We start from the raw sequence: 15936 nt of genomic DNA on the forward strand, positions 1-15936 counted from the left end.
TCTTATCTTATCTTCTACTGTCTTTATTGTACAGTGGAGTTTAGTTATATGTTTATACTATACTAATGTTTACCATTTCTGTTGTAAGTGCATGTTGTGTGTTATGTCTGTATGCTACTGAGACCCTTGAATTTCCCCTTGAGGATCAATAAAGTATCTATCTATCTATCTATCATTTGACCATGAAGGGCCAGACCATTAAAAAAACAAAAAACACACACATGATTAGACAGGGTCACATCTGGATGAGAGGCTTTGGTCAACTCGGTTTCAATGGTTCTGCCCTATGACTTCTATATACGGCTCTGGGCAAAGTCTCTCTCTCTCTCTCTCTCTCTCTCTCTCTCTCTCTCTCTCTCTCTCTCTCTCCTACAAGAGTACCAAGTCAGTACCGGAAGTGGAGAAATGGCTGACTGTTGGTTGCACCCATCACAGTGACTTTGCATTGCTAAACAGTCCCCTGTATTACATATACGCTTAAAACACCCCACCACCACCATTCCCACCCAAAATCCCCTCTGAAAATCACCTTGTGTTTCACATTACAAAGTGAGTGGGGATTGTACTGTCTGTGAAAGGACAGAAGGCAGCTCTGGAATCCCCATCACAAGAGCAACTGGACACCAGGTTCACCTCTCTCTCCCTCGCCTAACCACAGGGTTATCGACGCTGGGCCAAACAATGGGCCAGTCTTCACCTTCCAACAGCCGTGTAGTGCGGTCTGGGCCAATGATCATGAGACAGCTATTTGCTCATGTATGCGTCCGAGCCAGCCGTGCTCCCAGAGCAGGGAGGGTGGACACGGCTCTGTCCAGCAGGAGCTGTTTTTGCCCTCACACACCCCCCGAAGCACAAAAGCTCACTGTTGGCTTAATGTTGAGAAGGGCCAATAGTATGCCATGCTGCCCTCCACTGCCTCCCTTCCATTGCCATGACAGCCTTCCCTGGATGTGTGGGGGGAGGTGTGTGTGTGTGTGTTTGCATGGTGGTACACATTGGGGTAATGGTGGTAAAAGCACACAGAGAAACATCAGCGCTTGTCCATCCTTTTTTTTTTTTTGCCCCGAAGACCAGAGCTTTATCATCTGGGTCAAGCGGGTGGCTCCCGTGCGGTAGCTTACGGCCCTGCTGCCCAGCTGCTTACTACAAATCCAGAAGTGGGACAGGCAGCGCGAGGGAAAAGTGGGTTACCCACATCCAACTCAGCCCCCCTCCTCACCAACAAAACAAATGGCAGTCGGCTGCTTCTGCCATTTCTGCCGACTGGAGAGAAAAAAGCTCAGGCAAGAGCTTAGAGATGGGGAAACCTGTGCTTTTCTGTCACTCTCAGTAAACCACTCAGATATTACTGCACTCATAAAGAGGGAAGAAAAGCTGCTTGATAGGCGACTAACTGTGATAATCCCACCACAAAGACCTGGTTCACTCTCTCTGTTGTTGTGTGCTTCAATGTCATGGAAAATCAAACCGCAAAAGCCTGTGGAAAGAATGTTATCTCATTCCCAGAAACATTAACCTCTAACTAACTCATTGGCCTGAAGGAGACAAACTAAGGAGAAATGTTAGCATGTTGTTTTGAGTGAGCTGCTTGGCAACCATTGCAACACGCAACACAATCAGTGACAGCTCCTTTTACTCATGATATGTTGACCTAGACTCAACATGACACGTCATGACACATGCTCGTTTCTTGAATTCCCCCCCCCCCCCCCCTTGGGGATCAATAAAGTATCTATCTATCTATCTATCTATCTATCTATCTATCTATCTATGACACTTCTGTAGAGAGCACCAACAACCCAACAGACAGCTGGTTCCCATTTCCAAAATCCAGCAGCTATATGGTGACAACAGCTTGGTACATGCCTGTGGCCTAATGGACACGAACACCTACAAGCTCATTAAAATTAAACAGAGCAGAAGCTAGAAGAACTGGTTAGACCAGGGTGTGCTACTGTAGGAAGCCCTGGTGGTAGGCTTCTCGATAAGACACACTATATACAATGACGCATCAATATTCTACCAGTCGTGGAAAATCCACATGTATATTTTCAGGGACAGTGTCCTTTATCAATCAATGACAAAGACATCCCTATACCATATAAAACATTAATTCCTGTCTTACACGTGTCAACCTGATCTATGTGCCAAATATGCGTTCCCTATGTGTTCCGTGTGCAAGTTTGTGTCAGTTATTTTGGTGGCGTCACACCCAACTGTACCACTGAATGAACAATAAAGCTTTATATGAAGCTTTCCATTTGGTTTCTCTTTCCAATCCTCCGGAACACCCACATGTCCTAATTATGTACCTTGTCCCATGGTGAGTAAATACAGTGCATGCAATCATGGCAACTTGGCAGAACAGCCAATGTTCATGTCACACCCTGTACAAATCCTGTGGTGAGCAATAGTACACAGATCACTTAAGGTTCAACCTTTTTTTCATTTTACAAACAGCCACGTCTGGGCTTGAAGGTTTTTCCATGAAAACCTGAAAAACAGTTGTGGCATCTCACCTAGCGTGGACTTGCGGAGTTGGTAGGCCTCGTAGAGCTCCTGGAGACAGCGGTAGCGTTTGGTCAGCTCGTTCTTCTGGAAGTCTAACTGCGGCTGGAGCTGGAGGTTCTGCTCGGCCAGGCTGCGGTTGCCGGCCAGGGTGATCTCTTTGCTCTGCTGGACGTTCTGGACCTACAATGCAAACGTGGATTATACAGGTCACACATTTGTTGACACATTTCTAATGGACCCATCATTACTCAAAGGACTTCCCATAGAATGACACAGGAAATGAGCAAAGGTCAGCTAAGGACGGAGTTATTACAGCCCTAATGAATTGATAGCCTTCATACTTTGATTGATAGTGACAAAGTAAATCAGCTGTAGAACAGCTAGCAGCTTGCATTATCAGTCAGCCAAAATGACGTTTTAATTCATAGCATCAACCATGGGACATTTTTCAGAGCACCACGCCGAACAGCTGGACATTTAGAGATGTATTGCTCCACAGCATCCATCATATGAATCAGAGGTATTATTTCCTAGGGCCCAAGGAGAAAAAGAAAAAGTTAAGATCCGCACACCGGAGATAATTGGATGTGCGTGATTAAACCGTGCTTATTCAACCTAGGGACCAAGGAGCACATCATACTCTGAGGGGAGCTTGTCCCACCAGAGCAAAAACAAGCCAGTGGATGGGGATGAAATGCATTTAGCACAACACCCCCATCACAACCACTCTTGGTTAACTTGATTTTATAGACCACTGCACTGCAAAAACACATGGCTGTGGGAGGAAAGGGCCTTTTAAAAATGCCAAACCTTATGGAGGTTGTAGGGTATTCTGTAATGAGACACAGAAGAATGAAGAATGCAAGAAAAGGCTTACAATTTAAAACCCTTCCCTGTGTCAAGGCACATTGGTGATTCAGAGGAAAAGGGCCATTGTGAGCAGTAATGCCCCCCTTCAACTGGTCCTGGGATGGGACAACCACCCCAGGACCATGCCAAATATTGCCAAACCATGGCAAATATTTCTTCCTCCCCAGGCATTTAAAACTGTGAGTATACCAAATCAGCATTATAACACCATGACTGACAGGCCAGGTGTATAGGCGCTTCCAATAGGGACATTCACAGTCTTTCCCTGTGAACCACTGGGTATTACCCATTCCACACAAGCTTATATATGTTTAAGTGGTACAATAGCAACGTATAATGACCGAGTGCTTTTGAAAGAATAGTCTGTAACCTTTCTGAATCCCAAACACTTTATCTAAATAGGGCAATTACAGACTATCACATTTAAAATGCAGACCTCTTCCTGAGAGATATTAAGGTTACTCAAATTCATCAGCTGTAAAACAGAAGTCAGAGGCTCATAAACACATGCACACACGTTGTTGTGTTCATACCACTTCCCAGCAGACATTGCATAACAACCTTACACCTACTGAGAACAGAATGTCACACAGATAGACAAAAAGACAAAGAGCCAGCATGTTGTGCATCACCAGCGGGTCACAGATAGTGATTAGGCGCTCAGACAAATAGGTCGGGTTGAAGAGCCTTCCAGTTACTGAGGCCCTGGGAAAGGATTAACATTTTAGTTCATTTTCAGACCGGTTGTTTACAGCGTGTAAAAGACAGATGAAGGTACATGTGGTGAACTCTCTCACGTGTGTCTGGAATCTTCTACAGTACTTTTAGACCTCCTGTGCTGTGTTGTACTTTCATGCTTCCACTTTGGCGTAGATGGGGAAGTAGTACACAGCGTTCTGATGGTTTTCATAAAAACTGAAACTCAAAAAGCCCACCCCATCCCCCACCTGAGCTTTGAGTGCATGCTGAAAGGCTAGTGTCAAGGGATACACATGGAAATTCAGCTGATTTTCATACCTTTCCTAAAGCCAAACAACCTTGCAAAGGTTGAAACTGCAGAAGAGTTTGTTTGTTTGCTTGATTATGTAATTTAAGGCCATTTCAACAACTGTTTAAAGGCTATTTAAAGGTCCAGTATGTAGGAAATAATGGAAAATAAACTGTAACCATTCCAAAAATGATCACCATATGTTGTCAGAGAGTAAGGAAACACGATGAATTGAAGTAATGGCTTATTTGACAACATTACTCTAACCCGTAAAACCCATGAAAAAAAATGAGTTACGGGGCGGAATGTCTTGGAATTTTCGTTTATGTTTTGAACGATTCATTCTAGAATAGCGTATTAATAATGGGCTAGCGCGTCCTCCTATTTGGGTTGCCAAATTAGCAAAGGCCAACTGTCAACAGCTGTCAGTTGTAGTCATGAACGCCTACGAGAGGCAGGCAAATTTCCAAAATTTAAACAAGAAACAAATTAAGTGGACATCGGAGGAGCTTCCTGAGATGGTGACGTCTTTGTCAAACGAAGAATATCAAGTCTGACGCAGAGCTGGCCATATTTCTCCACAACAGGTAGCCTAGGCTAAACTTTATCTGCATCGCTAACTTGAGCTAAATATGTTACGTTGGTTAGAGAGGTATTTTTTGTTTTCACTGTTTCCGTAACGTGTAGCTAGGTCATGGTTGGAGAAACGTTAAAGCAGCTGCAGGTCAACTAACGTTAGCTAAGTCTTAATTACATCTGGCAACCCAGAAGAGGCTCGCGTCTGGTAGTCTTGAGAACGTTCACCAGTGTTTTGATTTTGGTCTGCAGAACGTTCGGTAACAATCCTACAAATCGCACCTTTAATGGCCAGAGCAGTGTTAGAGAATAACATAAATATGCTTTTTAAAATCTAGGCTAAGATATTCTAAAACCTTCAAAGGTGGGACCTTACTAAAAACATCAGCTACAGAATTTTGGTGATAAAATAGTTGTCTTTTGGTTTTCAAGGCAGGGCAACAGATCAAAATATGCATCACTGACAGGGGCAAACTGCAGAAGAGAGTCCTATCCAATATCCTCCTGAGAACCAAGAGTTCAACAATTTCTTTTTTTTGTGATTTTCTTTCTATTTAGGATTAAAAAAAAACATCTTCCAATTTTTATTTTTTTTAAATTATTTTTATTTTAAATTTTATAGCATGTCCCCTGTGGTGGACAAAAGGACCGTTTTAGTATGAAAAGGTAGCCATGAAAATAGACAAAAATGGACAAATTATGCTTTTAGTAGTATTAAATTAAGGGTAAACTTAACCAAATATAAGGGAAAATGTTATTTATCCTTCTAGACTACTTTATTTGCATTTTTGGACAGTTGTATTTCTTTTTTCTGGATTGTTCATTTCATTTTCATGTTTTTCTTTCATCTGCGATAATTCATTTTTTAGTCTTACTCTTCCTCGCTATCTTCTTGAGGCCCAGGTTCATAGTCCTCATCTCTGTTTCACTCACTCATCACCTGCCCCCCCCATTCATCCTATCTCCTAAATTTCCCAAAAAAATCTAAATATTTTGGTCCTGGTGTCCATTATAATGGACATTCATAAAATCACTATTATTTCAAAATAGAAGACACTATTTGACTTATCTCTCCTCCTTCCATAAAATGTGCTTGTTTTGATGTCAACCATTTTTGAGAACCAGGAAGAGGAGGTTCCTAGCAACCCAGCCAATCACATGATATATCATTAGAAAGCCCAGGATGTCCTCTTTAAAAGACCACAGGAATTGATAGAATAGCTCAAAGGGGTATGCATCTAGAACTTATGTCCACTACAGAGGACATAGGTCTATGGATTGGTTCTCAGGAGGATATAGTTACAAACCTTAGTTACTAGTTACAAAAAAAAGTAAATCTTAATGTGTTATTGCAAATCACATTGTACAATAATTCTGTGTGACTAAGATGCAAGAATCCTCTGTGGCATATGACTTAGTTGGTGCACAATACTACAATACTACACTACCCCCCCCCCCCCAGCCTGAGTGTCAGATGTGGCCTACACAAGAGATACAGGTTAGTCACAGTAAGATGGCACATATGTTCTCCACACCCTAAGGAACACCAGCTGGAAAGCTAGAGACATTACTGTTGGGTAAAAATGCACCTTGGGGCATCCCATCCCATCCATGTGATGTGAGGTATATTTAGATCACCGTATAACTGTGCCTTAATGATGAGACAATTCCTACAGTGGAATCTGGACTCTTAACACCTGCCAAATTCAGGTAAAGACAAAGTTAAGGTAGCCTAAAAAGGACCGACGCATAACTACTGATCTCTAGACGACAGCGCTCAAGCTCAGTGATCTGTGACTGGGTTCGTGTGGGAAGTATCCCCACACTATTAGCCTATGTGCCCTTCCAAATCAGGTCAAAGCAATCTAAGCAAAAAGTCGTGAACACTAGCTCGGTAATCGATAATTTACAAACAGCACCTGAGGACTGTTGAACTACACAGGAACATGGTGATAACGGCAACCTAACTAAGCGGAAAGTTTGGTTGAGTTTAAATGAAGTCTACGGCATGCTTGTAACCCTTACAATCAAGACGGCAATAGCTTTATTAGCTAGGCCTGTATAATTAATAAGTAATCTTAGTTTGCTTCAAGACGTTGTCTGAAGGTCAGTAGCCTGAATGACGACAGTGGACGTAGCCCACAACGTGAGGACAGCAGTTCGAATGAGTCTGTGTGACGAATCAAACACTTCGAAACAAAAATAGTCTCGCAAATTATTTTAACTGTATCACACCCGCGGGACTCCACTTAGGCTACATACACGCGGGCACGCTGCCAATTCACAGCGGTATACTGTCGCGATGCAAAAAAAAAACCATGTTTCCCTACACTACGTCTTATTTCAACTACAACGTTAGTCTAGCCTAATAAGAATGCTCGTTTGTCTTAACGTTAGAACAATGTTTCAAAATGTTATAACAATGTTTCAAAATGATGTGCGTAGGAAACAATATAGTTGACAATATTGCGAGTTAGAATATCGTGGTTCCATATAAAAGTAGCTGCTGCTACGAATCCAACAAAAGTTTGCCTTACGTTATACCGCCATACACTTAATTTCACGTTAGACTACACCTTTCACTAGTCACCCACAGACGTTATGGACTGGACCGAAGAAGACCCTCGGGAAAAACACACAAGAGGCCTTGGTTTCTTTAATAACGGGGCAAAGCTAAACTTTTGAGAACACGATTTAACCTTAAGCATATCTTGAAATTATTTTTTTTTCTTACCTCCTCCATATCTCCAACAATCTTATTGAGCTTGTCATCGTCTTCTAGTAGTTCATGTAACTGGGTCATTGTATATCCACTCAACTTGTTCCCAAACCCAGACATTTCTGTCACAGCTGTTTGTGTTGCTTTCGGTTTTCTCCAAGTAGCCTGCTGAGCAATCTCTTGAGTCTGAGCTTCGGGAGGGAGTAGTGCAGCTGAGCTAACTGGCTATGCTAGATAGTGTTAGCGGAAGCCGTGGATAGGTGGGGATTTCGTGACGTCAGTGAAAGAGATACATAATATCATAGTGCACTGCAGACGTTGTATAAGAATGTTCACGTTGTGACAATAATGGTAGGCCTCCATTACATATAAACACAGTTTTACTAGTTATTTATATAGTTTTTGTACGAATATAATCATCTACAATTTGATGTTGTTAATCCTAAACTAAAGTGTGTATAAAAACAAAATTGCACCATTCATTACACTGACATTAAAACAATATATTGTATCCACTATTTTGACAGATCATTCTTAAGACAAAGTTTATTGCATGGGTATGCATATGTGACAATGTCCCTAGAATTATGGAACCAAGTAATTTAAATGTGTTTCTTTGCAATATGTTTTTAAATAATTTCCATTAAAGAGGACATCTTTACAAAGACTCACATAGACTACTTTGGATATAAATAATCTGATTCAAGAGGCATAACAACATTCACAGCATGATGTAAATGCAGCACTGCAGTCCTTTACAACTTTACATTGCTATCAGAGTCACTGCTTTCTTCTCCACTCTGTGCTCTACCATTCACCGCCTTCCACAGCAAGTCCTTGGGAGGGTTAAGTAGGTCTGCTCCTGTTTCTATACCCAGGACCTGCCTCTGGACCAACTTGAAGTACAGTCCTTTCCGGGCCATGAGTTCAGCATGCGTCCCCTGATCTACTATACGGCCGTTGTCAATCACAATGATGTTGTTGGCCCTCTCCACGGTGCTCAGGCGATGAGCGATCATCAGCACTGTGTGTTCTTGCATGATATCATTCAGGGCCTGCTGAACCTAGAAAGGTAGAGAAGAAACCGCAATGCTTAAGATGAGATCAGCCATTAATTAATAAGAGGATAAGACACTTCAGAACTCAGCACAACTATATATGCTTTGGCTTACAAAACTGCAGTGTCATGCTACAAGACATCTGCAGAGATAGAGGGTCTCTGCTACAAGTCCTTGCTGCATCTGATACATCAGTCTGATAATCGCTGCAGTCTTCCTCTTCTATAAATAGCACACACAATTAAGGGCTGTCACCATTCACAGCAGTATTTAGCTGATTAATTTGCTCTTTGACTATGCAGTAGTGGCACACTAATACAACTAAGAACCAGTGGTGTAGTCTAGTTAGCTGTAGTGGGTATACTGTGATGTAGTCTAGTTAGCTGTAGTGGGTATACTGTGATTAACCCCAAATGTTAATACCTATCCTTGCCTATTTTAAGTGGGTATACTGAGATGGTATGATGCTTTTGAAGTGGGTATACTGCGTAGTCCTGCGTATCATGTAGACTACACCACTGCTAAGAACACCACACAATGGCTTAATTTAAATATTGCTTTAAAGGTCCATAAAACATTGAAGTCTCTGTGCCTTTGTCACTCACAATATGTTCACTCTCAGAATCCAAGGCACTAGTGGCCTCATCCAGTATGAGGACACGAGGTTTCCTGATGAGAGCCCGGGCGATGGCAACGCGCTGTTTCTGCCCCCCTGACAGCTGGGCTCCCTTCTCTCCCACCCCTGTCATCACACACAGACACACCACAGAGCACCACTTAGTTCACCCACCAGCACATGGAAAACACAAGGACGTGTTCAAGTGGTCGTGTTTTTGTCATGGACTGTTTGATGTGACATGAAGTCATTGGCACTATGTCAGTGGTGCATCAAAGATCATGTTTTAATTAAAAAGGATGAATATGAACCTATTTCTAGTTATGTGCTGCTGAGAGTCCAGTCTTCTACAAAGGTTCCAAGGTAGAGTGCAGTGAAGAGTTATTCAGTGAACTTATTAAAAATCATATCATATTTAACTTAATCTCCAAGAATGAGATGTCCGGCACAATAAAGCAAATGTACTTGGTTACTGGAAATACTTGGAATCATTATTAATCTTATGGTACCTCTGCATCCATAAATAACTGAACTGCTCACCTGTTTCATAGCCTTGGGGGAGGCCAACTACAAAGTCATGTGCATTGGCCTTAGCAGCTGCTTCAACCACAACATCCATGGCAATGTCTTTCAGGCCATAACTAATATTCTTCTGAACTGACCGTGCGAACAGTACTGGCTCCTGTCCCACAAGTGCCACCTATGACAACAAAAGTGCATCACATGTATCCTCAGTACACACCACATAAACAATGTTGCCCCCTGCAGGCTGAAAAACACATTTCTCACATCATAGACAATTTTCCCATGAATCAAATTTCTCATAACTTTCATGTCAACCAAGTTTTAGACATTAACTGTAACTGATTTCATTACCAGATTGACAAATGAGTAGTAACAAAGCTGCACAGGTGGTCAAAACATGTTTAGCTCAATCTCGACTAAAACACCTTCTATTATGAACACACCTGAGAGTGAAGGTATGCGTGTTCATAGTCCTGCACTGGACGCCCGTCCAGCAGCACTTGGCCTTCATTAGGAGTGTAGAAATTCTCCAGTAAACCCACGCAAGAGCTCTTTCCACTCCCAGATGGACCCACAAGCGCAGTCACCTCTCCAGGTTGAATAGTGAAGGAAACATTCTGAAAAATGATGCCAAAATGAACTTGACCAACTATTGCATTCACTTGCAATCTGCCACTCGATTTGATCCAAAACCTACAACTCTCAACTGGCTCTTTTGATCAAATTCATCATCTCTGTATCTGCCTATAATCATTAAAATTAATTTAGTTTATACCTTAATATAATATTAATTTATCTGACATCAAAATGACAAGAAAGAAAGCGTATGATACGCTGAGCTTATAAGCAATAACTACCTTGAGTATCTCTGTGTCTGGTCGAGTGGGATAGCTGAAGGACACGTTTAAGAACTCCACTTCTCCTTTAAAATGGTCTGGAGCTGAGCTGCCACCAGACGGATGTTCAGGCTCCCTATCAATATACTCAAAAACCTTCTCTGCGGCCCCCACTCCTTGCATTAGTCCTGTGTAGACGGATGCTACACTCTGCAACACATGCCAGCAACAAAGAGACTGAATTTAAGAAATCACATATGTGCACATAGAACCTCTCCACCATTCACATTCACCATACACACACTAATGTCACCGCAAACATTGCGCCAAAAAAAGACTTGTTTCTGCAAAAAGCTCAAAGTGTTGCAAAGGAAATGTTGCAATAGACGATTCATACCTCTAAGCACTCTCCCAATTCAAGTTCATAGATGACAAAAGAGATGAGGGTCCCACCACTCATTTGACCTGTTATAACAAGATGACCCCCATAAAAGAGAATGGCTACCTGCAGGGCCAGTTCTGATATCTACAGAAAGCACACAAGGAAACCATTCAGCCTTTAGAATAATGAACAATTGTCATTTAAATACATCTGAGCAAATATAGACATCTAATTTTGCAAACCCAAAGCAATAGAAATTAGATATTTGATTATATTGTAATGCACTACTTACACAACTTGACCACATGAAGCAAGCATAGGCCAGTGCTTGTTTCTTGTTTAGCTGGAACATGACCATCAACTTGCTGTAGTATGACTCAGACTCTTGCTCTTCGTTGGCAAAGCTGCGGACCGTTCTCATGGCTGATATGGTCTCCTCTGCCACCTTGTTGGCTTGAGCAAGTGATGTTTGCACCTCCTTGGTCAATTTCTAGTAATGACAATGACAAGACTGTCAATACAAGGTCAACAATGTACAGTACATCAATTTCAGTGCTAGCAAAAGCAACAACTGATGAAAGTGTTATACATGGATTTCTATGCAACGTCAAGAAAACATGTGTGCGCAAACAAGAGGCAGAAAGCACCATATAACAGCATAGAGCAATGCAAAAGAGCAAAAGAATAAAATGAGTTTTTGTGCTGAAAACTGCACCAATTCGAAATCACGATGGTTAGAGAATGTTAAATATGTTCAATATCCCTAACGGAATGCATGTCTTCGCCAAAAATGACAAAATACGATGTTATATTAATACTGCGCGTATCTAGTTTTGTTGGTAAACGGGAAACCCGTGTATACCTTTAACAAATTAATATATGGAAGTTATAGCTTACATACAAATGAGATACATTATAGCACAGTAGTACAGCTAAAAACAACAATTTGCTACATTATATCATGTTATCAGTGTCATGCTATTGTTCTAGTAGTGGTACAAAAGCTTTTATTAGTTTGGTGAATAAAGAAACTATAATAAACTACAAAAAAAAAAAAAAAAAATGAAGATGACAAGGGGTATAAGTTATGATGAGGATGACACACACACACACACACACACACACACACACACACACACTTTATAAATGTACATATACTTTACCTTGTAGTATTCCCCATACATCTTTGAGACAACGGCTATATAGGGGAAGCCCATGATGGTGACTAATGTCAGTTTCCATGACATCCCAAACATGAAGATGAAGAAGCCCACGGCCTTGATGAAGCTTCGCAGGAAAAGGTTGACATTCAGCGAGATCAAATCACTCACCTGTGTGGTGTCAGATGTCAGACGTGACGTGATGTCACCTACAGAATGATCGAAAACACTTGATCAAAAATCAGAAATCAAAATAAGGAAATCATGTACACAATGGACATCTTTCTAAGGCCCTCTAGCCTTCAATTTCGTCTTTTGGGAGGCAGGGAGCATATTCTGTGCTATTTATTGTTACTGTTACACTTATCTGAGTCTCAAGAATCTGTACAAATATATGAATTATTGATGCTTGTAGAGAAAGGCATATGTACACAGAGGTATCATAGACATGGCTCCAATAAAGCGGAAACTATGCATGCAAATGAAATTTCACCATGACAGTTAGTCATGCTATAAGTCACGACATCCTCGCAGAAAGGGAGGAACAAATCTCTTTGCACTGTCAATTATGAATGACTAAAGTGGGAGTAGACTTGTGTAGAAAATAATTCATTGTTACTAACTGTTTACTAATGTCTTAAATGTTATGTAACGTCTTAAACTGAATCAGTTCCTTAGAGTTAAGACTAAATCACCAGAAGGAGACAGAGGCCATGGTAGATTGATCTTTTAACAATAACAATGTATGCAGCCACGCTATGGGGCTTAGTGACATCACCTGTATGGTTTAAATCAAAAAACCCAATCTCTTGACGCATGAGTGATCTAAACAGAAGGTTGCGTAGTCTGATGTTTAATCTGGCCAAGGTTATGGAGAAGACACCTCCTCGAACACCAATGGCTATAGAACTAAGAGAAAGACACATATGAACATTCGCCCACAGTTCACCAATATAAAACAAAACTGTCATTTATTTACTCACAATAAAATCACAGGTTACTCACCTGACAAAAGCCAGTGCTGCTAGTGTGATCATAGGTTTTGTGAAGTGTTCCATGCTCTGGTGAATAACTATCCCATCAATTGCCTTGCCAGTGTAATAGGGGATGAAAGCTTCACCTGAAAGATTTGTTTTGTTTAGATATTTCAAAACATATTCTCTGTTCAAACGGATATAGCATGACATCAGCCGACATCAGTCAACAGTGGCCATTAACCTATAACTATTAGACTACATTGTCATTGTGAGGAAAAGACCTGTTAGACCAGTCATGACGGTACACTGCATTAATCTATGTGAACAACACCTATATGGACATTGGGAAAACTGAAGATTCGACACTCACAAACAGCAGAGACCATGAGAAAGAAGAAGGCAACAGCCAGCAGCAGGGAATCCCTCTTGCAGTAGGACAGCAGGCGACCCACGGTAGCACGGGAGTCAGAATTCTCCTTGGCCCCTTTGCACCGCCTGTGCTTCCCGCTGAACGTTTTGCTCTCTTCATCCTCCGGCTCAGAACTGCTGTCAGCCAATGGGTCCACCAGCCTTTTCGTCTCCTCCTCACCACTGCTGTCCCTCACAGCATTAGAGGTCTTTGCCAGGATTCCCCAGAGGTACATAGTCCCCATTGCCGAAACACAGCTCCAGGAGACTAAGCTCAAAAACCAAGGGTCAACCAATAGAGCTTCTTTCTCTGAGAACATCAGTAGCTTGGTCAGTGCATAGGTCATGATGGTGAGGCAAATAAGGGTGGTCAGTGTGCTCAGTTTTGAGACCCTACGAGGGCCATCTACTCGGTTCCGGAGGACTCCTATAGAGGCTCCTAGCAGCAGAGCAACTCGGACCAACAGAGTTCCCCATAGGTCCAAGGCTGACTGGAATATGTTAAACCTCATCAGTTCATCAGCAAATATATCAACCTGAGAGCCGCGGACATATAGAACTGTTGAGATGATTGTATCCATGAGAATAAAAAAAATGTTACAACTCAGCACGACAGTAGCCCGCATTGTTTCAGACTCAGTATTTCATATATCAAAATAAATATTTTAAAACGTACTACATTATAGCAGCCTGATATGTTACATCATTAGGTTACAATAGTAGGCTAAGTCATCTAACGTCCCACCATGATGCAACTAAAAAAATGTGTTGGGTAACTTATTATCTCACCACGAACTTGAAACTCATTTATGAGGTCTACTAACACTCTTCTTACCAGTCCTTAGCCAAGTCGATGAAATTCATTCTGTCATACTAAACGTAACACCTACGCGTAACGTTGAGCCTGGTACCTGTTACGGTACGTGCGACATGAGAGGTTGGAGGACCGATTACCAAATAAAGAACTGCCGCGGGTCATTGAGAGACTGTATCTCTTGTAATATAACGCAGAGATCTAAAACGGAGTTTTCCGACAGTATGACTGCTTCACAGCTCAGTGGAAAGGATCATGTTGCCATCATAGACCGGTAACCCACTCCAGTTACAGCGCCTTATGGAAACCCGGAAACACTGCATAACACTCAGAAGCTCCTCCCTTACATTCTGGACTGTCGAATCACAGCTGATGTTCTCTTTTCTCACATATTATTGTAAATCTTTTACAAAACTAAAAGCTTTTCCCTTTATAGTACACGGGTAAAGTGTTCCTCTTTAATATGTTTAAAAGTATTTTTTTTAAATCAGAACCTTATTACTGGGATATTATGCTGCATGGTTTAAGATGAATGAGTTTATTGCATCAGAAAGGTTGCTTTCTAACGAACGCAACTGCGCAACAAAATAAGAAATCCAGTGTCCTAAAGTCTATTGTGTAATTTACAACGACTAACTTCTCTCTACCAGGACGATTAAAACTACCCAGGCCCATGGTCTGATCCAAAAGTAACTTTTAGAATATTTTTTTAATAACTTATTGCATATCGTGTGGCAGATTCTGGTCAAGAAGTAGGCTAAATCTGTGCTTGTAAGTTATGATGGTAAACATTCTAGTCATGATGATACACCAGTATTTTTTTAGATAGATAGATAGATAGATACTTTGGTACTTAGGCATACTTTTAAGTGTTGCAACCATCTGAATTGAAAAAAAAAGCGTGGAACTAAGGAGCGTTTAATAGACCCAGATAAACAAGTTTAGACCGATAATAGATCCATTCAGATGATCAAGTTTTGAAGAATCCCTGCACAGAAAAAAACAGATGAAGTAAGGGCAAGGTCTATACTTGACCTGTGAAATCAAAATACATGGTGTATGTCCGTGTGATTTTCTGCAGAGATGCCAAGATGTCTGGATGCACAAATATTTCAAGGTGAATGACATGGCCAAACCATGTCTGTTTATTTACAAAGAGAGTGGTGTATTACTTGGTAACAGCCCTGTTGGCCTTTTTAGTCACATTCATTTACCAGTTATTTTTCCGTAACCTGACTTGATCTGACTGTGTGCATCCAGGCTCTCCCTCTTAAATGAATGAGAACAGTGAAGGGGAAGTCATTTTGGAAATGTGGCCACATATTACCTAAAATCTATTTCAAACACTTACACTTTTCTGTTGTTAAGTGAAAGCGATATCAGTTGCCACTACTTGAACTGCTTATCCCCTCATTCAGCTAAATGTATGACAGGAACAACTGTTGAATGGACTGGTGGGGAAAGAACGACCTTTACCAAATAGGCACATCAGATGT

The 15936-nt window shown here is 41.4% G+C and overlaps 2 protein-coding genes across 3 annotated transcripts in view; both read right to left on the reverse strand.

The window, feature by feature from the left end:
- The window catches only part of vps37ba (VPS37B subunit of ESCRT-I a), a 27246-nt gene extending 19360 nt beyond the window's left edge, over window positions 1-7886 (reverse strand). For both annotated transcript variants that reach the window (XR_006033441.1, XM_042099866.1), the window contains exons 1-2: window positions 7680-7886; window positions 2520-2691 (exon numbers count right to left, since the gene is read on the reverse strand). Coding sequence is in view for 1 of the 2 variants with exons in the window: in XM_042099866.1 (XP_041955800.1) it covers window positions 2520-2691; window positions 7680-7784 (277 nt within the window). In the remaining variant the exon portion in view is untranslated. The remainder of the gene's footprint in view (window positions 1-2519; window positions 2692-7679) is intronic.
- Window positions 7887-8192: 306 nt separating this feature from the next.
- On the reverse strand, window positions 8193-14764 carry abcb9 (ATP-binding cassette, sub-family B (MDR/TAP), member 9). The gene is made up of 11 exons (XM_042099861.1): window positions 13589-14764; window positions 13247-13361; window positions 13020-13150; window positions 12245-12450; window positions 11374-11571; window positions 11097-11225; window positions 10721-10909; window positions 10307-10480; window positions 9879-10038; window positions 9328-9464; window positions 8193-8728 (listed from the first exon to the last, which is right to left on the reverse strand). The coding sequence occupies exons 1-11, from the start codon at window positions 14250-14252 to the stop codon at window positions 8420-8422; spliced, it is 2412 nt and encodes an 803-aa protein (XP_041955795.1). The 5' UTR covers window positions 14253-14764; the 3' UTR covers window positions 8193-8419.
- Between the last annotated feature and the right edge of the window lie 1172 nt (window positions 14765-15936).

This window comes from Alosa sapidissima, chromosome 8 (genome assembly GCF_018492685.1).
Source record: "Alosa sapidissima isolate fAloSap1 chromosome 8, fAloSap1.pri, whole genome shotgun sequence".
Taxonomy (NCBI): Eukaryota; Metazoa; Chordata; class Actinopteri; order Clupeiformes; family Clupeidae; genus Alosa; species Alosa sapidissima.

What these genes read in the sequence shown, in the direction of transcription:
- abcb9 (XM_042099861.1), bottom strand. Translation starts at nt 14,252, where the DNA reads ATGCGGGCTACTGTCGTGCTGAGTTGTAACATTTTTTTTATTCTCATG. An exon ending in GCTTCATGTGGTCAAGTTGT is followed by an intron (nt 11,226 to 11,373) that starts GTAAGTAGTGCA and finishes TGCTTTCTGTAG; the next exon opens with ATATCAGAACTGGCCCTGCA. An exon ending in ATTCTGAGAGTGAACATATT is followed by an intron (nt 8,729 to 9,327) that starts GTGAGTGACAAA and finishes CTACCTTTCTAG; the next exon opens with GTTCAGCAGGCCCTGAATGA.